Raw genomic sequence first — 27,582 nt, forward strand, 5'->3', positions numbered from 1 at the left:
AAACTATCATATATAATTGCTTCCATATTTCACAGTGATTTCAGTTGCACTGAAGCAATGGACAGATAGAGATCTAGAGCGGCACAGCCATCAGAACACAGTTCCCACACTGCCCCCAATCACAATGCCAGTCTGGTGAACAGGGTGATTTGTTCGAGTCCTTCACCCCCTCTCCTCTCATCTGATCTAGATTTCTTGTGGTACTTTCCCCAAGTGTAACTTCAATTAGATCCTCTACTCTAAAACACAAAACGACATAAAAACCATGCAAAATATCCTCTCAGCCTCAACTTTAAAACAGCACACAGTGCATAGCATTCTCTGGGCCTTAATGGAAACATTCTGGACACAGTCCAGCTCCATATGAACTAATGAGAGGATTTATAGGGAACACACAGCACAAAAGCCTTTCAATGGGAAATGACCCCTCGCCCGCTTTCTGAACAGAGAGATAGTGGCGAAGGCAGCTAAAGTCTGCTTTGATCCAGATTTAAACCTCGGGGCAGGGAGAGACACAGGGTTAAAAGAGGAGGAGCAGTACTTACAGACCATTATTCCTGTAATCTAACATCTCTCCATCACAGAGCATTTATGAGGGCTCATTATGCAACCCAGTTATCAACCCACATTCTAATTCTCTCTATGATAACAGTTCTACTTATCGTTGTGCCTTGAAAATATTTCAGTAATGTGAGATGTAAAGAACTATCAAAAACCATTTTTCGTTACAAATCATTTGACTGAAAGATTGATGGATCTTTAAGGTCCACAGTTCACACCACTTCAACACACACACACACACACACACACACACACACACACACAAACACACACACACACACACACACACAAACACACACACACACACACACAAACAAAAACACCTCCAGTATGTTTTCCAACATCCAAAATCCCAATCTAACACATTTATATAGTGCAGTTCTTAAATAAATAAATAACAGTACTAATAATTTAGCATATTAAGTACAAATTAAAAAATGGATGGATGGATGGATGGATGAATAGATATAGCAATTTAACATTTATTTAGTGCAATTTTAGAATGAATGAATGAATGAATGAATGAATAATTTAACATTAATTTAGAGAATTTCAGAATAAAAAACTTTGGTAAATAAATTAGTGCTGTCAAATGAGAAATCTTTATTAATCATTTGATAGCATTAAAAAATAAATAAATAAATAAATCAGGGCTAACAATTCAGAATCATTAATTTAAACTAAACATAATAAACCTAACTGATTATGGCCTGTATAGACAATTAAACTATTTAAAAAATGGTAGGGTCGTATATACCGTAATCTTTTCAAGGTTTTTGTTTCCTGTGCGCCTTTTTATTCATCTTTCGTGAAGAATGGAGGCTGGGTGCTGGGTCATATTGCTATACAGGGGCGGTTTAAGACTACATCCACAGGGGGTCTGAGCCCTCAGACAGACCACTAGATACAAAAATACAAATCACCCAAATTAATTGCAGTAAATATACACAAATATCCATTAAAGCTACAGAAGTTACTTAATTAAAAGCAGCCAGTGATTATCTCTTTTTCTTTTATTGTTTGATTAACATTATTAACATAATAAATGCATGGGTCTGTTATATTAATGCACATCCGATATTGTCTTTACTATTTACGTTCACTTAAGACGTAACCAACTGTTTTTACATTGATACTTGTCATGACAATTTTGTACAAATTTTCTCAATACGTGAAAAAGAACTTGGTTTGGTATTTGCTTTAAGTCTGAAAGAAGGCTTTCTGTGTGTGCTTGAATAGCTTAAAATCACTTAAATGTTTAAACTGACAAGCCTTAAAACTCATGAGAATTATAAACTTCCTTGAGGAAGCAGCAGGCTTGATCGTTCAGATAGTTTTAGGGGGACAGAGACGACAGATAGGGGGCTGAAGCCCACCTAAAAAGGGTTTAGAACTGCCCCAGTCTCTATACACCATACAACTATACAATTTGCAGAAAGAGAAATCTGAAAACCTTCAGAAGAGCGAAAACAAAAAGAATGATTAGATGGTGATAGATGACATAGCAGCATGCAGTAAGAAACATTTATATCTGGAAGTTAAGACTGTAAATTCAGGTGAAATCACAGGCTTTGCTTTTCGCGTGCGAATGCACATTCAGATGTGTGTGTGTGGGGGGGGGGGATAATTTCAAAATCACACAAGGTCCCCAGATAATACTAATCCCATGCGAATAGGGTTTAAGACAGGGTTCCTCAAATCTTGCCCTGGAGGGCCAATGCGCTGTAGTGTACTCTGAATTCAGCATCTGCTAAATGAGAACTTGCATACTTTTCTTTCTAAATGAAGGCAACTGAAGCACAAGCGATTACAGCATCATATTTATTGGCTTTTTCAAAACACATTGCACTGAAAGCTTCATTGACTTCAACACTGCTTCTAGCTTCATTGTGTCTCAGATGTGCGGTAGGTAATGCAAGTTCAAAGGTGTGAAAGCTTTCAACAGCCCAGCAATGCTACATTTCACTGGCATCAACATGCACTTGGCCAGCAGATCGAAAGACTGACTCTCTTCCTCACAAACACACATGGGACCAGAAACGTAATAAATAACTCTGCAATGCACGCAGATCATAGCACAGACTGTAAGGGGGAGATAACTAAAATCAGAAAGGGATGGCAGGAATCACACAGAGCTGGACTGAGTGCAACTCAGCACGCAGTGAGCAGCAAGCAAGCCAAGGCCATTAAATAAAACCAGCACAACACACGCATGCATACAAAACAGAGGAAAGATCATGAAACTGTCTCATTTTAGACAAAAGGAAAAGCAGTGCGCCTCATTTAAAGCATGAATGCTAGCTTTCAACACACAACGCGTGAGACAACGCTGAGACGCAAATGTTGACTCCCGCAATGTAGCACAGACTACAAAGATTATTGACTCTGGAGGCAAATAAATTAAGTTTGAACAAGAAGACAATGGAAAGCTGTGGCAGCTGGACAGAAGGGGAGGAAAGAGAGCATTTCATCATCGGGTCAGTAATGAAGCCCTCCTGGGATGCACTAGGGGGGTAAGATAACCCAATTAGGCCACGCTCATGACGTCCAATACTAGGCAAAACAGTGAGGGATGGATAAGATTAATGGGCTGCTGAAAGAAAGCATCAAAAAGTACTAAAAGAGAAAAAAGAAAGAAAGAACGGCAAAGCAAAGCAGAAATGAGTAGGGACCCCTTTTCTGAGATTTGCTCAAGAATGGTTCAAAGGACAGGTCAAAGGCCATGGTGGGAGACAGTCCTTCTCCAGGGTCGGATTTAAGGGCCGGCCTCACAGGATAAACAGCCCTGAAGCGGATGATATGGATGAGTGAGTACACACACAGAAACACCCCATAGATCATGAAGATGATCAGTGCATATTTTCCTTAGCATCTCTATCCCCACATTGAAACTGATTCCTTGATTGATTGATCTGAGTTTCATGGTCTTCACTCCACGTGACCATCTTGATTTATCTCTGACACCAAATGAGAGTGCTGCAGCATTTGTTTTCAGTTTAGAAGATCTTATTTTCCAGAACAGGGACTAAATTCATGAAACAATCTTAAGAATAAAATTCTTGTTAACTGTCATTTTCTCTTTACTTTGGAATAAAATCAAGAGTATTTTGTATTTCACAAACATTTCTTAAGAAGTTTATTTTTTCTTAAGATTATACTGAATACAAAACTTAGCAAGAACCTGAATTCCTGAAAAGAATCTTCAGTGAAAATAATTTTTATTGAGCTGAACAGTCTTCATACAATGATGTAACACCAAAGCCTGTCATTTTCTGCTTTTAAAAAGAACATAGCTTAATATCTGAGGAATGTTTTCAGGAATGATATTTAAAAACCTGATAGAATTTATCTTGACACATTTTTTACTTCTTTCTTAAGAAGATTTTTGTGAATCCACAGAACAATTAAATTAAATGTGTCAATTAAAGCAAGAATGAAAGTAATGAAAATTATAGCAATACATATAACAAATATTTCCTCCTCCTATTTTACAAGTATAGTTTACTGAAAATGCAGAGGAGAAAAACAAATACAGTTAACAAAATGCATCTTATTTGTATAACCCACAGAGCAATACTAAAGCATCAAAGAGTCCCTGCTTTCGTGGAGTCAGAATGAGGTAGAGGTGGAGGTATGTTGGCTGGTGCTGATGGGTCAGCAGTAAAAGGTCCCTCTGGGGCCCCAAGTCTCACACTCCCACCCTGAGCGCTGCTCTCCAGGGCAGTGAAGCCGATCAGAACAGGAAATAGCTGCTGACTTAACCCCCAACTGCGCTCAGCTTCACCGGCCCCTAATTAGACAGATATTATTAAGGGGCTTTTCTCAGGACATATACATTTCAGGCATTGTCTTGCCTATGTGCAAAATGGATTTGCTAAAGGTTAGGATGTGGATCAGGGTTAATTATGATTTATGGCAAAAGTTCATATGCCTGTTCAGCCTCTCTCTGTGATGCTTTAGAAAGCAGGATAAACAGTCTCTCTGTGCTCTAGCGTGGGAAACTAAATTATGCAGGTTTCTATACAGTACATTGCCATGCAGTTCTAACTGACTCACAGTGAGATTCTGTGTAGCAGAACTACAGCATAAAGTATACACAACATAATGTGTAATCGAATATTAAAAGGATTAAAAGCATGTTGTGCATCTTTCAAAACTAGTGCACAACGCTAAGACCAGTTGTATTCTGATTAACCTGTATAAATGCTGGACAAAAGCTACAAACAGATAGGTCTGTTAGTCAAGTTTATCAATTTTAGTCGAACTAAAGCATTTAAATATCATTTTAAAAAGGATAAATTATCATTTTAGTCATACTAAAGTACTATGTACATATACATGCACTATCTATAACACATTTGATATTATTTATTATGATTTACATATATTTGTTATATTTGTCCATTTTTACATGTATTTTTATTTGTTTTTCAATTTAATCCATCCATATATTTAATAAATGAATGTTCTAAATACAAATAATCAACATCATAGTAATTACTAAAATAATCTTATTTATTTATTTATTTACACAATCACTCAGCCCTAACACACAATGACATATGTTTTGCCAGGTAACCTAAATGACTAGTTTACGAAAAAAAGTTATTTTTATAAATGAGATTAGGAATAAATCACTGCTTAAATGTAAAAAATAAAGGCTGAACATGATTTACTATATAAACAAGTAAACTCAAAGCAGCTGTATCTTGAGTATTTCACACAGTTTAAAGTATAAACACAGACTGCGTTCTTTATATCTGAAGTTAAATTGCACCTCTCAGTAAACAGTGCTGGCTATCCAAGGCATCTCAAAGAAGTCTGTGACCTCTCCTCACTGCATCATCAGACAGCAGTGCAATAAACTTCCCTCTCAGTCTCACAGCATGTAGACGATGCAGCTGCATGTGTTTAGTAAACACCGTCTGTTTCATCAGTCTGTGATTGACGGGAGGAGGGGGTGAGAGATCAAACCATCAGCACAGAGAGCGAAGACGACTCAACACCTGCATACTTCAGAGACACCCCACATCCCACCCACAACAACTCTAAGCCATTTAACCAAACAGAGTAAATATTTACATGAAGATATGAGGGTCAGATCAAGGCCATAAGCTGTGGTCACAGGTCAGTCAAGGTGATGAGGTCTGAACAGAAGTGGAGGACTTACATGTTGGATGATGTTTTGCCTAATTTCTTGCCTTGTTATGTCTCAAAAAAGCTTAATCAACCACATGCAATGCTAGCACTAGAGGAGGGAAATGAAAAAGATGATATACTGATAAAAAAAAAAAAAAACTGTTGATTACATCTGATTTAGCATTTTAAAAAAACTTGCCTAAATATAAATCCTGAAAACAAGACTGCATAAATATGCAAATATTCAAAAGCTCTCTGTCCTAATGAATGAGTGAGTTGAAGTTTGAATAAGTGATGCCAATATATTTTACACATGTTTTAACTGGAATAAACCATGGACAAAGGTATAGACTGAAGAGATGGGTGTTCCCCCCATCTCAGGAAAGAGGAAACAGACTGTCAGACTCACAACAGGAGCATTAGGTGGAGAGCAGGGAAATCATCAGTGAATTTAGGTAGAAGCACAAACTGAATAGAATGAATAGTTTATTCTAACAATATATCAGTCTTTATTCATCTACAAAGCCACAGTTAATATAGCAAGTTACCAGTTATCTGTGTTCTCTTTTGGAAAACCCATCTTAAACTGCTATCTTATTTGGAACATGCTGGTTTCTAACTGGTCCAAACTGGTCATTAACTAATTGACCAGTTACAATATTTCAGAAACCACCTTAACCAGTGTTATTCTGGCCCATTAGTTACTGACCAGCTAGAACCTAGGTTTTCACACAGCTCAATTTTCCAACTGGGGATATAGCAAATTCAACAAACCCTGAAATATGAATTTACTTGTTGAAATAGGCCTATTTTAACGGTTGTCTGTTTTGTGTGAAAAAGAATGTAGGCTAGGCTACTTTCCCCCTTGGAAATCTTTTAAGTTTTTAACTGACTGCAAACAATCAATAAAAAGTAGTTGAAGTGGACATAAATGACAAACATTACTCAAAACACTGTAAACGTCAACTGACAGGTTACTTCTGTCATGTCATATAAACCTTACCTTTTCGACTGGTCTTTGTGGAGTGCTGTCCCGATCTGGTATTTGTAAACTCCGGGTCCCCACGTCCCCTGAACGCATGTCAGCCACAGTATCAGCAGCAGCAGCGTCCTCAGGAGGAAAGAGCTCCGGTGAACCGCAGACACCGAGCGCCAGTCACCCGCTCCCATTTCAACTATACGGAGACCCTAGTCAGTAAAATACCTCTTCTAATACTGTCCCGCTTGTGTTCAAACTGTCACTAGAGGACAGATATACGACTCGCAAAATTAATTTCTGAACTGCGTTTCTCTTACAAGAATTAAAATAATAAACGTCTTGTTTATGCGCAGTGTTGCGTCTCAAACACGAGAGTTAAAGTTTCAGAGGATTGTCATCGGCAGACCCCGCCACAAATAAATCTCCTCACAAAGTTTGCTCGCAAACCGCAAGACAAACGTTTCTTAGCAGCCACGCAACCGGTCCCGCCTCACTCCTCCATCTCCGTCTATGACTTTACGTTACGGTATATTTCTAGACTACATCAACACAATGGGCAAGAAAGCTGTTTTATAGTCGCCTTGAGTCCCACAGCCTGTGTAGTTATTTTTTTTTTTCACCCAGCCCAGCTCCCTCTCCCTCTGTCCTCTCACACATGCAGCACTCCCCCTTCCCTGCTCTTCCAGTGAAAACTTTTACACATGAAACAAACAGAATTACGCAAGTCTCATTTAAAAAATACAAAAAGAGCCACAAAGGCTAACAAGCACGACCACTACTACACTACTCACAGAAATGGCAACTGTTTCTCCAAGCAATACTTAATTGGAGTCATTTCTCCAGCAATCTCACCTGACTCTTATACAGAGGTCCAGAAGCGATCTGAGCAATGTGCTCAAAATGACCAAGATACCAAAATTTACAGTCAAAAGTCAACATGATCTCTATAAAATAATTCCAAGTCAAATGCTATCAATATTTAAAAAAAAGAACTCTACCTCACTTCTTTCATTTGTGTCTGTTTTTATATCTCCCAAGTAATATTAGGCAAAACATCTAAAACAAAGTTAATTGTTTAGGAATATTTGCATAATATTTATTGTTAATGCACTGATGCTAAAGCAAATTACACACACACACACACACACACACACACACACACACACACACACACACACACACACACATACACACACACACATATATATATATATATATAGGCTATATATATATATATATATATATATATATATATATATATATATATATATATATATATATGAATTAATGGTAGAAACATTTTAAATTTATATTTATTCATAAACTCTTAAAAATAAGTGCCAAACGTTTCCACAGCAAGTAAGTAGAACCATTTTGGGTTCCCCAAATATCCTTTTAGTAAACAGTTCAAAATAACTATTTTTTGTTTCAGTGAAAACATTTTAATAATCAAAAGAAACTTTTTCCATTATAAAGAACCTTTTGTGCAATGGAAGTATGTTAATGGTTCCTTGTGGAACCACACTGTCAAAAAATTTTCCCCTAAAGGTACAGCTTGTCACTAAGCCTTAAAGGGGCAACCTTGCCCTTATCCATCCCTAAAAGTTGCATATTAGTATCTTAGAGTAGTTCTTAAGGTACTACTTTTAATTTTTTAGGGGTAAATAAGGTACAAGTTAAGGGTACCGCCTATTGACAAGCTGTTGTACCCCTAAAGGTACATTTTAGGTAAATCCATGGGTGTCAAAATAATGAACCTTTATTTTTAAGACTGTATAATGCTTTTCAGATCATTCCAAATGCGTTTTACAGTTAATCTCGAAAACACATTTAATAAAAAATGTTTTTTTTCCCCCCTTAGTTATTTAATGGACCCCCATTATAAATGATAAATAAACATAAGAAGTGCTAAAGCACTCTTTTCAGCATCAGTCTCGCCTCTTCACATGCTTACAGTTCAGATGGCTTAATGAGTCATATGCCTGCCATAACATGAAAACCTCCTCTAGAAGACAAAGCACAGTCTAACGTCTGGATAGCATCCAGAATGGGGCAAGGGGAGAGAACTATACAGAACGAGAACCTCTGGAACACGGTTTACTCTAACCTCTCCTCTGCCCGGTGAAAAAGGAGAACTAAGGGGTTTCTGAAAACCACAAAACTGTGGTCCACGTCCAAGCTAAACACCTGGCTCAGCAGGGAGGACGGACTCCAGCCCACTCATCTATATCTGAGGTCGAGGTGACTACGCTCGCCGGACCCCCTGACAGCCAGAGAAATAAGCAAAGCATGGAGAAGGGGCATCAATCACACGGGCCGCCAAGATCTGCAGGTGTTGAGGGGATGCCACTTGTCATAGTTTGACATGTTTGACTACAGTTTGACTGAAATAAAGGTCAAACATGAACTAGCAGAATGTGAGGTACTGACAATGGAAGGATATTAGTGCAGTATATCTTGTGTTTGACTGAATAGGCTTTATTCCTGCTGCCAGATTTGTTAAAAAAGTAGCAAGTAGGAAAGTTACGATGAGGGGGTGTGCAACATTTCAGCACTTTAAGTTTGGTCCGTCCGTGGCATTTTAAAAAACAGCCATGCCAACCAGGCACTGAAGCATTTCAGGGTTAATATAAATCCCTGCTGTGGAAGAAAGCTGAAAATAATCTGGGCTTCAAAAGAAATAAAAAGGTAGGCCGGTAGTGGTAGGAGTCTTTGAATTAATAAACTCTGTTGATTCTCTGTCTTCATCGCTTCATACTGAGAAATTAAAGCTTGTTGCGGCATAATAATGTTGAAAACAAAATGCAAAATGTTAATCTGCTAAACTGTGACTATAAAAAAGTGAAGATATTAAGATATTACAATCATTAACATTGTGATTTTCTGCAGAGCTGCTTTGTGCTATAAAGTGGTATACAAATAAATTTGGCTTGACTTTGACGTGGCATAAAATTTTATAGCAATTTCAACATGGGTTATAGTTAGAGACTTACAATAAAAATTTAAAAGCACAGCCATGAGATGTAAACAAAGTGTTCACATGATTTTAGTGTAAAAAAACACAAATTACTGGTTAATTATTTCTGTGAAAAGCTCATCTAATTTTACAGCTTGTTGCCAAATCCGAGTTGTTAAACACACTCTTTATAGCCTTGAATTGATTGTGTAAACTTTTAAAAGTGCCCCCAATGAACGTTCCTTGTGGTCACCTCTATTGTTAAGGGACTTCCTGGTGCAAACATTGAGCACTTGTTGGCACTTTAAACATTCCGGATAAGGATTTGCTGAGAAGAGGGCACTATGTTCTATATTTAATGTTGGCAAAGCTATGTTCTCTACGCTGTGTTGGTATGACTTTGTCCCACTTCATTATAAAGAATCAGCTCACCTGGCCATAATTCATCTATTTTTAACAAAGAGAACAAAGAATCAGCCAGACTCAGAAAAAAAAGAGGAGAGGAAGGGAAAAAAGGTGGAGATATCCCAGGTGGAAAAGTTCCTTTCTGCTCTATTTGATACAGATACATTTTTCTCCACAAATGCGTGCTTTTTCTTGGGCAAACTTTGAGCTTTCAGAAGCAGGAAACATATATCAAGTTCTATAAGAATGGGTCAAATTCCTCTGGTGACCCACAGATTATGTATGAAAAATGTGACATATGCCAAATGAAGCATAAACATATGCAGATCGGACATGAAAAGACAAGCCTCTTAAATTTATGCTCTCATACCTATATCCTGTACGTATATACAGCACATAAGTTAGAATATGTCCGCCCTCAACCTGACTGATGTGCTTTTTTTCTTTGAGGTTTTGTTGGAGAATGTACCGTTGAACAGGACCATGAGTGAGGGGTCTGGGGGAAGCCTCAGATGGGAGCTGGTATGGATGCCTGGGTGAAACATAATCTTAGAGAAAGAAATGTTAGGACTGTAATTAAGTGAACACAAAGCAGTCCCTCTTTCTCCCACTAGTACCATCCCCCATGGTTCTGAAGGCCCATGGGTGTTAGAAATGTCATGTGGAATCATATAGACAGACGACTTAATAAAGAGATCTATCCTCTGAGATTACATATATCATGGCCTGGAGACGGATCAGGAGATCGGGGTGAGATGGGGTGCATGAGCGGTGCTGGCAGGAGTCCAGAAGCTAGACAAACAGAGAAGGAGAAAGTAGTTGCCTTCTGCTTCTCCTTGTGGCTCAATGGTACCACGTGACAAGACACTAGTTTGGCGTGTGCTGCCTCCTAGTGGTACACACACGCACACGCATGCACTCACACGTGTATATACAGAATAGAATAGAACAGAACAGAAAACCGTTATTTTAGATTTTTATAACATTTTACTGTTTTTTTTAAATAACTTTAAATTAATAACTTTAAATGCAGTGTTCATGAGCATAAGAGACTGATATAATCTGAATTATATTAAACTTTTGTTTAGTAGTGTATATAAAAATATAGAGTGGGACCCAAATGAGCTTAATAAGACCACAAACATTTTAACCTAGAAAATAAGTAAATTAGTGTAACTAACAATTAAGTAAATTTGTAAAACTAGTAAATCAAGTAAGTAAATCTTTGGAACATTCATTGAAATTCATTTATTTTCACTTACCTTTTTATGCAGGGCTATAATTTGCAATGGCAAACAAGACATATTACTATTAATTAGATGTTAAATAAGTGCAGTTTTGGCAAGTGATCTTAAACATTTTGTATATTTTAATCTTAAAATCTTGATTCTGAAAAATAAATGTTCATAGACATACAATATTTTTTAAGTACCCAGGCAGATTTGCAGTAAAAAGGTCTCACAATCCTTTGTAGAATATAAACTGCAGAGCTTAGAGAACTCCTGACCGAAAAGAATCAAAAATTATCATTGATGAAAAGACAGATATCGAGCAATGACACTTTAGTGCATTAAACAAACAAGGGTTTATAGAAGGGTCAAAAGTTCTGACTGCAGCCAGTAAACAGATCAGACTGGCCAGTTTGTGTCTAGACTGTCTCTAGCTCCTCTCGCAGAACTAAATTTTACAGGAGCACATAAAGACTCCAGAAGGCTGGGTAAGAACATCAGTTTATCATTACAGATCGTAAAATGTGTTTCCTTTATGCTCAGCTTCAGAACAACTGGAGAGTCTCTAACAACTTAAAGGTGAGGAGATGCACATTACAGTATATAATACAGTAAGTAAAAAACCTAAATCCCTTAAATAAATGTAAATCAGAGGAGTGTCACTTAAATTTTACTTCCATGCAGGTCTAAAGCAGTTAAGAGTGTTGTGGAAGTCTTTAATGAGTGAAGCGGTGAGCCACAGGCGAAGTCTGTGGGAGGTTTACTGATTATTTCCAGTGATTCCTCCAGCTCTTTTATTTTCACTAACAAGTTGAGAAGTATTCATCAAGTTTAGGTGAAACCTCCTTCCACTTTCTCCAATATGTGTTTACTGTTTGGGTCGACATTGTGAGTTTTATATATTTATTATATATTTCCTCATTTTGTGAGATACTAGATATCTAGTATTTAACAATCAACCAAATATTCAGACAACTATGAACTTTTAATAAGGCAAATAACATGAAAACATTGTCAACTGCTTCAATCAAGGCTTCACCCATAATCCACAATAAAAGGACTGTTTATATAGTGATTTTCCAACATATAAATGGCTACAAATACAGAAATCAGGATATCTCTCAGTTATGTTTACTAGTTCATCCTTCTCTTCTGGTTATAAACCAGTTAAGCTAGTGTTAACTTCACTAACAGGATAATATAGACACAAAACAGCTTATCATTTCACACAGTAAACTGTGTTGAGGTTGCATTGACAGCTTGCACGAAATTGAAATGTAATACTAAAAGTAAAGGCAAGAAAACCACTTTGTTTCAGAGTTTTAGCAATTGTTACTGGACTGCAGTGTTAGCCATCCTTCCTAATGTAGATGTACCATAATACTTTGCGTTTTTTTTTCCCTTAAGTACATTTAGTTTCTAACAATTCAAGTAAGTCAATTCCAGTACTGATAATCTTACTTATTAAAATCCTTAAAAACCCTTATAAAGGCTGATAATACTGTAAAGAATAAAAAAAAAATCTAAACATCTTGGAATAAAGTATTTGAGGTCAGATGGTATGATAGCTGTTGTGGTTGAGTGTTCAATGTCGCCTTGTCCTGATCTCCATTTCATCATCCTGTTTAAAAGTTCAAAATCGTAAGTATTAGCATTAACCATACAAAAAAATAACAGATGCATCCAGTTATCTTACTGTATCAGCCGTATCTGCTGTCTCATCCTCTTCATCTTCAGTATGCTCACTGTGTTCACTGTTGGGATTGGACAGATCAAAGTCTGATAGCACTGCATCTTCATCATAGTCTGTCTGGTACTCAGACTCCTCTGTGTGTGTGAGTGAATGTTAGAAACAAAACAAAGATGAGTGAATGGCATGGAGAAACGACATGAGTGAAGATCATCCATTTCTCACTGTCCACCACAGTCTGCTTCACTGGCTCTATTCTGGACACTATTTCAGCCAGATCAGTGAAAGAAGCATTGGGACAAGTTACCTGAATGACAGATAATCAGGGAATTAGTTTGTGAGGAAACAGCCTATTGCTGCAATAAGCAAAGCTTATTCGAACTCCCTTACATTAGTTTTCCTGGATTTGTGGAATTCCTCTTGATGCTGGTCTTTGAGCATTGTCTCCCTCACCCCGCTCCGACACCAGACGTCAAACACGGTCTTCCCATGCTGGTAGCCAACGTCCTGCGATATCAGAAAAAAAAGTCATTGCTGCAGTCAAGGCCAAGTCAACAGAAGTTTCTATGAGATGATGACAGCCTCCTCACAGCAATCTCATCAAATTTGCCAAAGTCCAGTGTGCCATAGCGATCTATGGGTGGTCGCAGGTACTCGCAGTAGTCACTGTCTTTTACCATCTCCAGCTGACGCACAGAACACACATAAGCCAGACGGGTTTGAATCTCTGCCATGTTCAACACCTAGAGGATATGAAGCCATAAAAATCTTATTGGAGCAGTGAATGCAAGGGAGTAAGGTAATGATGGGAAGCAGTTAGAGCTTGAAAATAAAAAAGTAAAATATTTTTTAATATATTGCTATGTACAAAGGTTTTAAAAAGAAAAGGAAAAAAAATGTATACAAGATAAATATATGATATAATTATTTCAGATAAATATTATATAAATATTTATATACAGTGAGTATATACAGTGCTGTTTGGGATCTGTAGGATTATTAATGTTTTTAAAGAAGTTTCTAAGGCTCATGAAAGCTGCATTTATTTGATCAAAAATACTGAAAAAAACTGTCATTTTGTGAATTATTAAATGTTCTATTTTAAAGTACTTTAAAATATAATTAATTCCTGTGAAGCTAAGCTGAATTTTCAGCATCATTATTCCAGTCTTCAGTGTCACATGATCCTTCAGAAAACATTCTGATATGCAGATTTATAATCAATGTTGGAAATGGTTGTGCTGCTTAATATTTTTTAGGACCTGTAATACTTTTTCCAGGATTCTTTGTTAAATAAATAGTTCAAAAGGACAGTGTTTATTCAAAATAGAAATTTTGAGTTTCAGTCGTTTTTTTTCTTTCTTTTTCTTTTTTTAAGAAATGTATACTTTTATTCAGCAAGGATGTGTTAAATGGTTAAAAAGTGATATTAAAGACTTCTATTTTGAATAAATGCTGTTCTTTTTAACTTCTTATCCATCAAAGAATCACAATATCACAGGTTCCAAAAAAAATATTACTCAGCACAACAGTTTCAACACCAGTAATAAATCAGCATATTAGAATGATTTCTGAAGGATCATGTGACACTGAAGACTGGAGTAATGGCTGATGAAAATTCACAACTGCATCACAGATTTAAATTATATTTTAAAGTATATTAAAATAGGAAACCAATATTAAAAAATGCAATACAACATTTCACAATATTACAGTTTTTTTCGGTATTTTTGATTAAATAAATACAGCCGTGATGAGCATAAGAGACATTAAAAACATTAAAAATCTTACCGATCCCAAACTTTTGAAAGGCAGTGTATATTATACATATTATTATGTCATATAGTAATTATATTTTTTGTAGAAATAGACACAAACAAATGTTTTGGGATTTGTAATTGAAATGGTATGTAATTGAATAACCCATAAAAATCCATTATATTCAACCATCACCATATATCTTCTGACCTTTACTTTTTCTGACAGAGGGTTCAAGCGTTTCCATAGCAGCCACCATCCAGATAAAGAGTCTCCATAATTAGTCAGATCAGTCTCATCCTGACTGCCCACATCAACGGCAATCACCAACTTGGCACCCATCGAGCGAGCCGTGTCAGCTTTACAGAAATGTAATGTTTAAAATACATCACAGCTAACATTTCACAATTAGCAGTTTAGAGCTGGGTGATAGCACATTCTACAATTGGTGAAAATATAAATGATTGCATGTAATACTTATAATAAACTTTAATTTTTGCAGCCTAAGAGTACAACAGGACACTTAACCAGGTAGGTTATTGATGTAGCCTCCATCCATGAGCAAGTGTCCATCTTTAGGGTCACACAGAGGGGGAAGGTACCCAGAGAGAGACATGCTGGCACGCACGTACCTCCACAGAGAACCTAAAAGAGAGCTTACATGTTAAGATCTGTGACAAAAGATGAGAAATAAAGATGACATGTTTTAGAGATAAAGAAGTCACCATAAGTGTGCACTCTCATTGAGGAGGCAGTGATGTCTGTGGTGATGTTGAAATAAGGGATCCAAAGGTCCTACCATATAAGACAGACATATGCTTTATAAGATTTAGACACTTTTACATAAGAATATGATGTTTATAATGGTCTGTTTTGTGCAGTGTCAACGACTGAACCTCAATTTGTTTGTCCTGGAAGATTCCACTAATGCTGGAGTTAAATGATGCCCCAGTAAACATGGATGTCACTGGGTACGTCAAGTCTGTGATCTTCTTAAATATGGATCCAAAATCCTGTTGTGCACAAAAAAGATAACTCAATGCATGGTTCTGCATGTACTATATGAATGTTAGTGCTCAGGTTAAAGGTCTCACCATGGCCCACTGGCGTGCCCTGACCGTCATACGACTGACGCTTCGCTCTTCAGCATAGAGCGCTCCTATCAAGGAACCAATGGAAGTGCCACCAATCAGATCCACAGGGATCCCTGCCTCACTCAACGCCCGAATAATGCCCACCTGAGAGCAGCCTCTGTGGGTATAGCGCGTTTTCATATTCACATATTGGTTTTCATTTTCACATTTTAGTACTTAGTTGAACATTGTGTAATATTAGTCTTTTTTAATAAAGCATTTTAAAGGTAAAGTGAGTATTTTTCTTTTTCAATTTCTCATGTTTAAAAACGAAGTCAGTCATCGAATGTGAACATCGATCCTGTTATGCTTTGAAAACACTAACATGTCAAAGACTGGATCAACCAATCACATGGCTTTGGGGGCGGGGCTACCAGTTTGACTGACAAAAGACAGAGTCTCTGTTCTGCTAGTCACACAAAAATTATACACTTCACCTTTAAACATACTTCATATGTAAGCAAAATCTGTATTAGAGATTTAAAAAGTCTAGATGACGAGCATATATGCCACAGAGACAATAACATGCTATTCATATCATTGCAATTACAGAATCACACAACAGAAAAATTGTCACCACTACGTGAAGTAGATTAGACATTTTATGCCCAGTTATATATCATGTTTGACCCACCTTTAACAAGTCGCTGATTACGACTGATAGCAGGCAGGGACAGAGAGTAGACAAAGAGTCGGTATCATCGAGAGAAACCACAGACATGCTGAGAATGTGAACCCCAAAATAACACTAATGAGTTAGAAATCGCTATATTAGGATTAGTTGATGAGCACAAAATTACAAAACTTAAGTAAATACAAACTTCTAATAATGCAAAAGATAAATAGCTCAAGAGACTACTGCACTACAGATGATTGAAGAAGTCAACATGCTTTTGTTAGATTATGTATATGAGAAATGTTGTTGGCAGCAGGCCACATGGATTGAGGTGGAACAGAATTACTGGTGATGAAGGAGAAGACAAATTCGTACCTGGCCCCCCCTCCTCCCAGCACCAGAGCAATAGCGTTGCCTGTCAGGATCCGAGCCAGACGCGAGAAGTCAGAATGGCGGTCGGGAGGCTTCTCAAATACCCGCTGATACATCTCCCTCTGACAGGAGAAGAGGAAATGGGAGTTTGCACGGATAAGAGATGATGAGTAGATTAGGTCACACAGAAAAAAAAAGGTTTTGAAGAATGTTCACTTAATAAAAGTGGATGGGGTCCAGCTGCATTACAGAAATTTCTTAATTGACTTAAGATTTGAAAAGTTCTGTTTCTTCAGTGAAATTACCATGGTTACTAAACAGATAGGATAGGATTCAGAGTTAGAATGTTTCTGTAATGCAGCCCAAGTGTTGTGCAACTCAAAAGAAAAAAAAGCACCATAAAAGGATCATAAATTAGTCACAGGAGTCTATACAACTCATACACTATGTTCCAAGTCTTCTGAAGCCATTCGATAACTTTGCTTGAACTGTGTGAAATGTCTCGCTATTCACTGCAAAACTTGTCTTAAAATTTTGTTTGACAGTCATAGTCCCCATTCCAAAGGTATGGGATTCATTACCTACTACATCAGCAATAAAAAAGTGTTTCAAACATACCTTTTTAGTAAATCTTTTAATAGTTATGGTAAGGTTAATTTGCTAAGGTATTTTCCTGCCTATGGCCCCAGACTCCGGCATCCCCATGACCCTACCAGAGATTAGTTTATATCACTGATGTTGATGTTTTTTTTTTTTTAGTTAATTGTTACGGAGCCCTGCACATAACATGCAGGAAAAAAAGTAAATCGTGCCCACAGTTTACAAATTCGCTCCCTCGATTTACTAAATTGTGCGCGCAATTTACTAATTCGTTCCCTCGATTTAAGTAAATCATGCGCTCGATATAATAATTCATTCCCTCCTTTTAAGCAAATCGTGTGCACAGAATAATAAGTCATTTCACTTCCTGTCTGCATTCTCATAAACCAATGTAGATGCCTCTTACTTAAAACGATTCCATGCAATGCTGCAAGGCTTTTGATAATGTGTATAGAACTCATTCCCAACTCAAAATAAAAGTTACAATTAAAGTGTCTCTGCCAATAACATAACAGCAGTAATGAGAATGCAGACAGGAAGTGGAACAAATTATTATTTCCTGAGCATGATTTACTTTAAACGAGGGAACAAATTATTATTTTGTGCACACAATTTTTATTTTGTGTGGGGAATTTATTATTATTTTGTGTACAGATTGTTGTATAAATATGTGGATGTGTTAGGAAGTCGTGATAAATATTTATTTTTTTTTCACTGTTTGTTTTGTGCGGGGGTATTTATATTTTCATTTTCTTTTAATTGAGTGACTATGGTTTTAGTTTTAGTAATATAAAATAAATCTGCATTGCATTTGTCGTTTGGAAAATATATGGATTTGTCTTAGGCTAAATAATAGCATTCACATTTGCAACAATAATATGTTAACACTGGTACCAGTTTAGGCAGACTCCTCCTGGAGAAGACCCTGTGGGGACATGACAGATGCAGATGTCTAGAGATCCAGCTGCGCATGTTGAGCCATTCTGCTGTTCCTCTTGGTGGAGGCCCGTCCTCACGGTGCAACAGGACCAGCTGCTTCTGAGCTCTCACAGCACTGCTCTCTAGCATTCGCTCTAGCTGATACCACAAACAGATCCAAAAAGCTCAGTTTACCAAACGATTTAACAGAAATGGATGTGCAGACATTAATTCAGTGAATTAGGCAACAATCCCAGTCCATGTAAAATAAATCAGTTTTTATTGGGCTATTGATATGACTTCATCTCATGTGAGTACATGCTTTTAAAAATACGCTTCAAAAGCAGTATTTACTTCTTTATAGGCAAAACCTTTTAATAACAATTCACCTCTCCCACAGTGGGCTCCTGTTCCCCCACACCCACTATGATGATGCAGTCCGCCTGTCTGATGCAACGTTGAGTCCAAGGAGTCAGAGAACGGTCAGACTGATACAAAACAATCCGGTGGATGTCCTCTTGTTGACCCAACCAGCTTGACAAACGATACTCATGAACACTGAAAACACAACATTTGACTGAAAAAATATACAATGCATCTCAATTTGCATACTACCCATCTTAAATGGTATGCGAGATTTGAATGAATGCTCCCCAAATCATAGTCATAGAAAATAGAATTTATGATATCCAATCCGTGGAAATTTTAGTCTCTTTCAGTTGCAGAAAAATGGTAAGGAATGCAAAAGTTGCTTTGGTGTTTTTGTTTGCATGAACGTAAAAGTTAAGTAGGCCATAAAGATTTTTAAGGTAATGAATTTAGTTAATAGTTGTTAACACCTACAGTACATGCGGATGCTAACGTTACAAAGGAAGTCTGTGAAATCAAGAACATTTATGATGTGGTAGTGTGTCCCAAATCTGGCATACATAGTGTCTTTATAAATACTATTAAATAATATAAGTATGTTTTTCCCATGCATTTCACATTGCGTAGTATGCAAGTATCCACTTTTTTCTTCCTGTAAAAATGGGCATGGTCTAGCTTCCGGTCTCATCCGTTAGCTGTATGAAAAAGTTCGTTTTGCTGGTTGATATTGAAGATTGGTGTGTCTTACCGTATTATCTGAATGTATTATTTAATTATGAACACACTGGTTTGTAGTGCAAAAAGTTTTACCATTTACTGCATGTTGTTATTTTTCTCGTTATTTCTTTATAGCGGCAAATTAACCGGAAGTATTGCCCATAGGCTTCCACGTTGAAGAAAAAGGTGGATACAACTCTCACCTGTCCAAGGCTGCAACACCCAGGTGCTGTTTGATGATGTCACTGGTTAGGAGCAAAGTGGGGCCTAATTAAAAAGTTAAGACAGTCAACTTAGTATTAGCTTTACTTTGAGGCAAATTAAGGAGGGAAAAGAGATCAATAGCTGACCGATAGCACTGAGAGCATGCTGCAGCTCCAGCGTGAAGGCAGTCAAAGGCACCTCCTCAGACACAGGCAGTATGGTGACCGTAGATAGATTGGCCGCTGGGTTACCTGCGTCCCACTTACTGCTTGGGGTGTGAAAACCCAGATTGCGCACTGCGAAGATCAATATTGTGCATTAGGGAAAATACAAAGCACAAACACACAAAAAATTTTCACAAACACACACCTGATAGTGGACCATTCACTTGCTGCATGTTGCCCAAAATTTTCTGCCCAAGAAGATGAATCAGGTGAGTCACAACCTATGAAGGAGTGTGATGTGTTAATGCACATGCAACACAACATCATGATATGCATTAATGATTGTCTTTTATATTCTCTAACCTGTGGGTATTTCCTCTTAATAGAGTTAAGAGCTCCTTCAGGCAGTTTGGCCAGCTCAGAGTCTCGGACTGCATGGACTGTAGTGGCTCTGTTTAAATGAGTCAAAGCTTCCACCTAATACCAGCAAACACACTTTTAAAAGATGGACACTGCAGCAGGATTTTTATTAAACACTCCACAACATGATCTAAAATGTTTCCTTTAATGTATTTCCTATTGAAACATTTTATATATATCGGTAACACTTAAAGTATTTATGTATAGTGCATTTTAAAGAGTTATTAACAGTGTTGGGGGTAATGCATTACAAGTAACGTGAGTTACGTAATCAGATTACTTTTTTCAAGTAACTAGTAAAGTAACGCATTACTTTTTAATTTACAAGAAAATATCTGAGTTACTTTTTCAAAAACGTAACGCCAGTTACTTTGTATTCCCATTTTTTGACTGACAAGCCTCCTGTTCCCATATTGGGAGAAATCGGAAGTATGGAGTCGTTGTGTGCGCTGTGTGAACATGATGTTACTGTAGTTCTAGACTAAATGTGAATGTGCATTAATTCATCCCACTCACAAAAAAAACAAAAAACAAAACAGATTTAGTATTCATCAAAATTAATCAAAACAGTGAAATGCAAACTCAGAATATGACGCAAACCTGCAATAACTAAATATATTTAATAACACAAATGTATCTATTCCCATTTTATTAACAGTGTCTTTGCTGCTGACCTTTAATGATCCAGTTCAACCATACTAATAATCAAAAATGACTTTAGATAAACTAACAATTGTGCTTCATTGTTTTGTTTTTTTATTGCTGAAGAGTGTTGAACCTTCTTCTCCTGTGTTCTACTGTACAGACGTGAATTTACTTTTCCTTCAGCCTGAGGTTTATTCATTACACTTTTTGGTGTGAAAGGGCTTTTACATTTGCTATAAATAGAACTTCTTATATTAAAAACAATCAAGCCCTGCTCATATTTAAAAAGTAATGCAAAAGTAATGTAACACATTACTTTCCATAAAAAGTAACTAAGTAACGTATTTAGTTACGTTTTTAGGGAGTAACGCAATATTGTAAGGCATTACTTTTAAAAGTAACTTTCCCCAACACTGGTTATTAAAGGGTATAATGCATTTAATTATTCATAATGTATGTTGTAATACATTATATCTTGTAAATAATTCATATCAAATTTAAAATGCATAGTGTAACAATGAATTGGTAAGTGTTATCATGTATAGTGGTAACAATTCTTCGTGAGATTGTACAATGCATTATAAGGTGCATTACAAGAAATAATTAATGCATTAAAACTACTTTTATAATGCATTATGCATAAAGGCTTTAAGTAAAGTGTTACCAATATATCTTCTAAAAATGCAGTCTGTCAACTTTTGAAAGTACACCAGTATAGGCAAACACACACACACACTCGCACACATCTCCACTTACTACACCAATGAGGTCTCCCCGCCCATACTCTCCTGCAAGCTCTTTTTTCCCATCATCCTTCATGATGACAGAACGCAGACGTCCACTCAGAACAATGAAAGTGCTGTCTGACTTATCACCTTGTCTGAGAAAGACAAAAGAGAAAAATGAAAGCATTACCTGAAATATATTTTACATGCACTTTCAAGTTCTTACAACAGCGGAAAGCAGAACAGTGACCTTAGACATAAAGATCTGGAACTGAGAGATTACATTGGAAAAGGGTGCTTACCTATACACAGCCCGTCCGGCCTCCAGTGCCATCCAGTCCAGGGCAAAGTCAATCTGTCGGACAAACGAGGAGACCCTCCGTACCACCGTGTGAGCTACATTTAACACCATTCGAGGCTCGGCACGCATTATCCTAGTGGATAAAACACAGTTGACATGGTAAGCAGTGTTCTTATACACTATACTTAATTTGATACCATTTCTAATTCTTTGCATAATTATTTTTGATTTAAATGTTTTTTGGATAATAATTTTTGTTGTTATTATTGATTTATGTCCTACAAAAAAGCCAAACAACATTTACATAAAAAAGCTGTCTACATAGGGTTTAATAAACCCAAAAAGGTCAGAAGCAGTTTAATCAGATTAAGTTGTTACTATAAATACTAGAAAGCATCAAATGATGAATGTTTCTCATCAAATGGATTTGTCCTTACAGCTGGTGGGGAGCACATTTGCTAGAATTTTCAATTGCCTTAAGTAAAAATTTGGTGCACATCACGTACTCATAGAAGTGTGTTTTGGAGATGGACAGGAAGCAGCAGTCACGGTGGGCGCGCACAGAAAAGATGAGAGGCTCTCCTGTGAGAACGGCCAGGTGGCCCACCATCTCTCCAGGGTGAGCCACAAAAAGACACGATTCTTCCTCTCTGTCAATCAGTCTCTGGTACACATGGAGAGTTCCTGAGATGACAAACTGCACGCTCACATCCTGTCACAGAAACAAAGAAGAAATGGATTCACATGTGACTTGAAATTGATAATTCAAATTCAAAGTCAAAGTCGCAGCTATCTTTCTACCTGATCTCCCTCGCTTGCAACAACAGAGCCCGCTTTAACTTGTCTCAAAGTCACCCTATCTTCAAGAAGACTGGGGTCCTGGTGCACAAAGTTACATTTTTATATTACATACAAGTCCAGGGCAAGCATTATAATTACATCAAACTTCTCACTTCAGTAGATCAATATAATTAATGCAGCCTGACCTGAAGCTGAATAATTTTAATCAAGTCCTTCTTGGCAGCTTGGAAAATGGCATTAACTTTACAATGGTGGATGTGGCTGGAGTGCCCCCCAGTGTCTGAGTAGTGAAACACGGCTGAAGGAGAATGTTGCATTGTCACAGACTTCTTCAGTATAGACTGGAGGAGAGACAAACGCACACGTGAGATATACAAAATGTAAACAAGTGTGAGGAAAAAGAACTACACTCTATGGCTTTTTATGTGTGTTATAAAATTACACCAAGGTACCTTATGAATGGCAATAGGACTTGTAGGGGCTTCCTCTTTTGTAATGCTTGCCCTGTCAAAGGCCATGTTGTGGTCAGGAGACCCAGCTGGAAGATAAGCACACATTAGCACACTCAAAAATGTGCATTATGAATGTATTCAAGCATTAAGTGCAATGTCAAAGTCAGTTTTGGGTATTTTGTAAAAGGTGCATGGTGAAGCACTACCATGGGTGCCATCAAAAGGTGCTGACAGTGAGCGAGACTTCCTGAATAAAGCGGTAGGACTTTCTGTACGATGCTTCCCACCATCTAAAAAAAAAACAAAAGAGCAAATAAGACCTAAAAGCTGTTTTGTAGCTCATAGTGATATTTGTAAAAATTAGGATAATATTAGGAAAGTCTGAACAAAATTCTACATTCACAGCAAATATTTAACTACATACACAGACATACCCTCTCCTCTGTACATCTGACTTGTGTCACTGTAACGGTCTGTTGACCTCTGCGGGAACTTTTCAGAAACTTCCTCAATTGTCTGTGAGTGTCTGCATAGTCCTTTGCCTGGACTGGCTTCTCCTACAACACTGGCCACCGAGACCAGTGGAACAGCTTGACTTTCCTACATGATATGACAGTGATGGTCTATTAAAAAATCATGTAATACTTTCAAATATTTTCCAAAAGTAGAGCATGTTTTTTAAACATCTAACCTTATTAAAAAGTTCTGTGGTCAGGCCTAGATAGTTGTGAAGGGCGAGAAAGGTAACTCTCTGAAGACGCACCATGATGATCTAAAAACAAGTAAGAAACAGCTGTATCATAAGCAAAACAAAACAGTCTCAAATTTGTATTACTAGAATTTAAAAAAAATAAAAATAAATGCTGTTTGTTTAAACTTTCTATTCAGCAAAGAATCCTGAACTGTCTTTAACATTGATAATAATAAGAAATGTTTCCTGAGCACCAAATCAGCATAATATAATTTTGGAATTTTGGAATCATGTTGCTGTTGAAAATTCAGCTTTGCTGTCACATAAATAAAGTACATTTTACAATATATTTATATAGAATTTTGAATCAAATAACTGCAGCCTTTGTGATCTAAGAGACAAAATCATAAAAAAACAATAATAATAATCTTACCAGCCCCATTTGATGTTAGTGTAGTTTAGGCTTTAGGTTATACCTGAATAACTCGGACTAGGGTCTCTGGGTATTTCTCAAAGACAGACTGGAAAGCCTGTGCAGGAAGGCGGAGAACAGTAGTTCGGGCTGCTGCCCTGGCTGAGACAGTTTTATAGGGAGCTGGATATCCCTGCAGAATAACAGGTTCAAATATGAGACACATTTTAAAACTCTGTGAGCATGAAAACAGGTCAGATGACAGACATTTGCATATCAGAGTGGGCAAAAAAAGAGGCCAGATGGGCTTTACAGTGATGACATCGAGGATGCTGAGAAGACTGTGAACACTGTCTCCAGGCAAAACGTGCTTCACCACGACCTCAGTCCCATCCTGAGCCAGGGAAACAAAAATACAAATCTATATAAAAAGCCATTTTCAGTAGGATAGATTAAAAACATGTATATTGTTTGGATCTTACATTCTCATGGATACACAGATCAAGACGCCCATCCTGCACTATAAAGATGCTGTCATCAGTGTCACCTGGGCGGAATAATCCTTCCCCTTGCTGCAGCTGCACAAACACCATATGCCGACACAGTTCCAGGAACAGAGGCTTCTCAAAATGACCCAGAACCCTGAGAGACAGACAGATCGCAACACATTAGCTGCTGAACTGCACAGCTAGACCATTGGAGCTTGGATTCCATGCACTGTTTATTATGGAAAAGAATCAATAGCTCTTGTAGGAGGGCATGGAAAGCTACAAACCTCACATTTTTCAGCATATACAGGACCTCAGAGGGCAGGTGAGAGTTCTGCATGTCAAACTCAGTCAGATCTGCTTCCAAGAGTGAAGGTGGAGGCTCTTTCGGCTGCAGGGCTGGTGGCTCCCTACGGATGCGCAGGATTCTGAAAAGGAGATGGATGGGATGTTTAGATGGTAATGGATTGGCTTTTAAATGCCTGATTTTTCTTGGTTTGTGACTTTCCACGTACTTGCGAGCTATTGATAGAACTTTTGTTCTTTTTCTGGATCGCTTTTGAGAAACCGGACCTGAGGTGGCTGGTGAGGATAAGGTCTGGACCTGAATGGCCACAAATAACCACACTGCGCTTTAAAATCAACTCATGAGCATCACATTAATCATAGTTTTGTTGAAAGCCAAGGCATTTTCCATCCCAAGTAAGAAGTTCTGGTACCTTTCTCATGATCTTCCTGCCATAAAACAACACTTTGTCTCTTTTTCTGAAACGATATTTAGGACCTTCAGCTTGTTCTTCTCCTGGAAAATCAAAGGAAAAATCCTCAAAACCTGGATATCAGGCATTTATACTTCACAAGTTTATCACAAAGCATCTACATGCTATCCCATCGATATATGTTGATTTAAGGAGCACTTGTGAAAATCATTAACAATCTCAAACTCACCAAACTTGTATCTTCTGTGCAGAAAAAAGGCAACAATACTGATAAATGAAATAGCAACAGCAGCTCCGATCAGCACACCAGTCCACTGTATATGAAATGACAATAAAGACAGTAATAAACTTTGTTTGCAAGACAAACAATACAGACTACTGAGTCACTAAAACATAAGCGGAACTGTCATATACCATGGTACTGTGTAACTGCTCCTCTATGAAGTGCTGCACTCGAGCCTTGATCTCAGTCCCAGACGGCAGCACTGCCTAGAATATACAAAATCATCATTATAAACCGTACCTTACTGCAGATTACTTTAGTAGAAAAGATGATTAATAGTAAACAGTAGCATGGCTTTATTTATGTATTTATTCATTTATTCATGATACACACGTTCAGAAAATTAAAAAGCATCTTACCGGAAATATACTGCATGTGTCATCTTGTTCTTTTTCTTCCATATCTTACAGTGAGGAGAAAGCAGAAATCAATACATCTGACACAAATCACAAAGCTAATTACCTACTTCAGGCTTATTATACCTATTAAAGAGGCATGAAACAGTTTCTATGTAAATTGTTTAACCCTCAGAGACCAACTGGTAATTATAACATTAAAATAGTTACAAGATACCTATTTCTACTAAATATAAGTTCTACTAAATACTTCGTATAACAACAACAGCTCACTTTCCAAAAAGTGTCATAGCAGCAAATTTGACAGGAATGTATTTGCAATATGAATCTCCCAGCACATGGTCATGGCCTTTTAACGCAATAACCATTAAATGTATCAAGTCCTGTCTTTCACTACTGTGTTTCTAAATATTTCTTCAGTTTCCAAAATAGCAACACCACTGTTTAAAACAACAAAAAAACAACAACAACAAGCACACTACACACGAAAGTGGCAGTGGGAGGGGTTCTGTCTGAATCACGTGACACTGCCTGTCTTCCCTCACTGCAATCTGACACCCTGTTGATGTGATTCATCATGAGACCCTCTGTTAGGGGGAAAAGTCAATTTATCACCACAGGGTAAAGGTGACGCTAAAACTTCAATTTTAAGTGTCTTGCACAGAATGGCAAACCACTGGCAATGAGAATTTGATTGGTTTAGGACGAGCTGCACGAGGCATGTGGCTCTGGGTCAGAGGTAAACGCGGTTCTGTTGTTTACGAACAAGCCGCGGCTTTAAACATGCACTTGTAATCAAATACCCCTACAATCACTGCAACTAACAAGACTGTAAAAACATTATGAAGTTGTATAAAGCGAAGATCCTGCATGCAAATAATGTCTATAGATAAATGGAAAATACCTTCGGAACGGCGTTTCCAAGCTGGTTTGGTCACCCTCAATGCACTTTGGAGTCTCCCAGGGATTCCATTCACAATGTCAGAACCCCCCACCGAATACATGAGTTGCCAGATCCTTCTAAAAAAAACGGTCCACACAGGCCCAGAATAAGTTTAAAGGGGTCCTATGACGTTGCTAAGAACATTATTTATTGTATTTGGTGTAATGCAATGTGTATATGTGGCTTCAAAAAAAAACAAAAACATTATTTTCCACATACTGTACATTATTGTTTCTCCTCTATGCCCCGCCTCTCTGATTTTTACAAAGCTCATTGTTCTAAAAAACGAGGTGTGCTTTGATTGGCCAGCTATCCAGTGCGTTGTGATTGGCTGAATTCCTCAAGTGTGTGATGAAAATGTTACGCCTCTTAACACTGTGATGCCGTGGGTCCCGGTGCGATGAGACAAAACCAATAAAACCCATTTCAAATGAGGCATTTTTTGCATCCAGTGGGGACATAATTACTGATTATAATGACTTATACTGTCTTTTTATGCGTTGGGTATCGTGGTGTTTAAACATAATATCATGTCT

At 37.4% G+C, this 27,582-nt stretch overlaps 2 protein-coding genes across 4 annotated transcripts in view; both read right to left on the bottom strand.

The window, feature by feature from the left end:
• Positions 1-7,321, bottom strand: part of emid1 (EMI domain containing 1) — a 59,858-nt gene extending 52,537 nt beyond the window's left edge. For 2 of the 3 annotated variants that reach the window (XM_042723856.1, XM_042723855.1), the window contains exon 1: positions 6,704-7,321. In XM_042723856.1, the coding sequence (XP_042579790.1) occupies positions 6,704-6,870 (167 nt within the window). In that variant the 5' untranslated portion in view covers positions 6,871-7,321. The remainder of the gene's footprint in view (positions 1-6,703) is intronic. The other variant, XM_042723857.1, reaches the window with a different exon arrangement.
• A 4,914-nt stretch (positions 7,322-12,235) lies between these two features.
• pnpla7b (patatin-like phospholipase domain containing 7b) lies at positions 12,236-27,122 on the bottom strand. The gene is made up of 35 exons (XM_042723859.1): positions 27,008-27,122; positions 26,107-26,150; positions 25,879-25,953; positions 25,694-25,778; positions 25,465-25,547; positions 25,261-25,349; positions 25,033-25,173; positions 24,740-24,899; positions 24,571-24,651; positions 24,322-24,450; positions 23,846-23,926; positions 23,589-23,754; positions 23,361-23,444; positions 23,155-23,240; positions 22,888-23,043; positions 22,703-22,780; positions 22,408-22,613; positions 21,903-22,034; positions 21,632-21,755; positions 20,174-20,287; positions 20,016-20,091; positions 19,793-19,942; positions 19,646-19,709; positions 18,746-18,914; positions 18,333-18,515; positions 16,842-16,960; positions 15,812-15,968; positions 15,614-15,730; positions 15,443-15,512; positions 15,246-15,362; positions 14,928-15,076; positions 13,550-13,702; positions 13,350-13,466; positions 12,966-13,266; positions 12,236-12,890 (listed from the first exon to the last, which is right to left on the bottom strand). The coding sequence occupies exons 1-34, from the start codon at positions 27,105-27,107 to the stop codon at positions 13,087-13,089; spliced, it is 4,035 nt and encodes a 1,344-aa protein (XP_042579793.1). The 5' UTR covers positions 27,108-27,122; the 3' UTR covers positions 12,236-12,890; positions 12,966-13,086.
• Between the last annotated feature and the right edge of the window lie 460 nt (positions 27,123-27,582).

This window comes from Cyprinus carpio, chromosome B5, assembly GCF_018340385.1.
Source record: "Cyprinus carpio isolate SPL01 chromosome B5, ASM1834038v1, whole genome shotgun sequence".
Taxonomy (NCBI): domain Eukaryota; kingdom Metazoa; phylum Chordata; class Actinopteri; order Cypriniformes; family Cyprinidae; genus Cyprinus; species Cyprinus carpio.

Excerpts from the sequence above, each read along its gene's own strand:
- pnpla7b (XM_042723859.1), bottom strand. The coding sequence starts at position 27,107 with ATGTATTCGGTGGGGGGTTCTGACATTGTGAATGGAATCCCTGGGAGA. Across the intron at positions 23,044-23,154 it reads GTCCTATTGCCATTCATAAG|TCTATACTGAAGAAGTCTGT; the intron begins GTACCTTGGTGT and ends TCTCTCCTCCAG. Across the intron at positions 13,703-14,927 it reads CTCTGTCAGAAAAAGTAAAG|GTGTTGAACATGGCAGAGAT; the intron begins GTCAGAAGATAT and ends CATATCCTCTAG.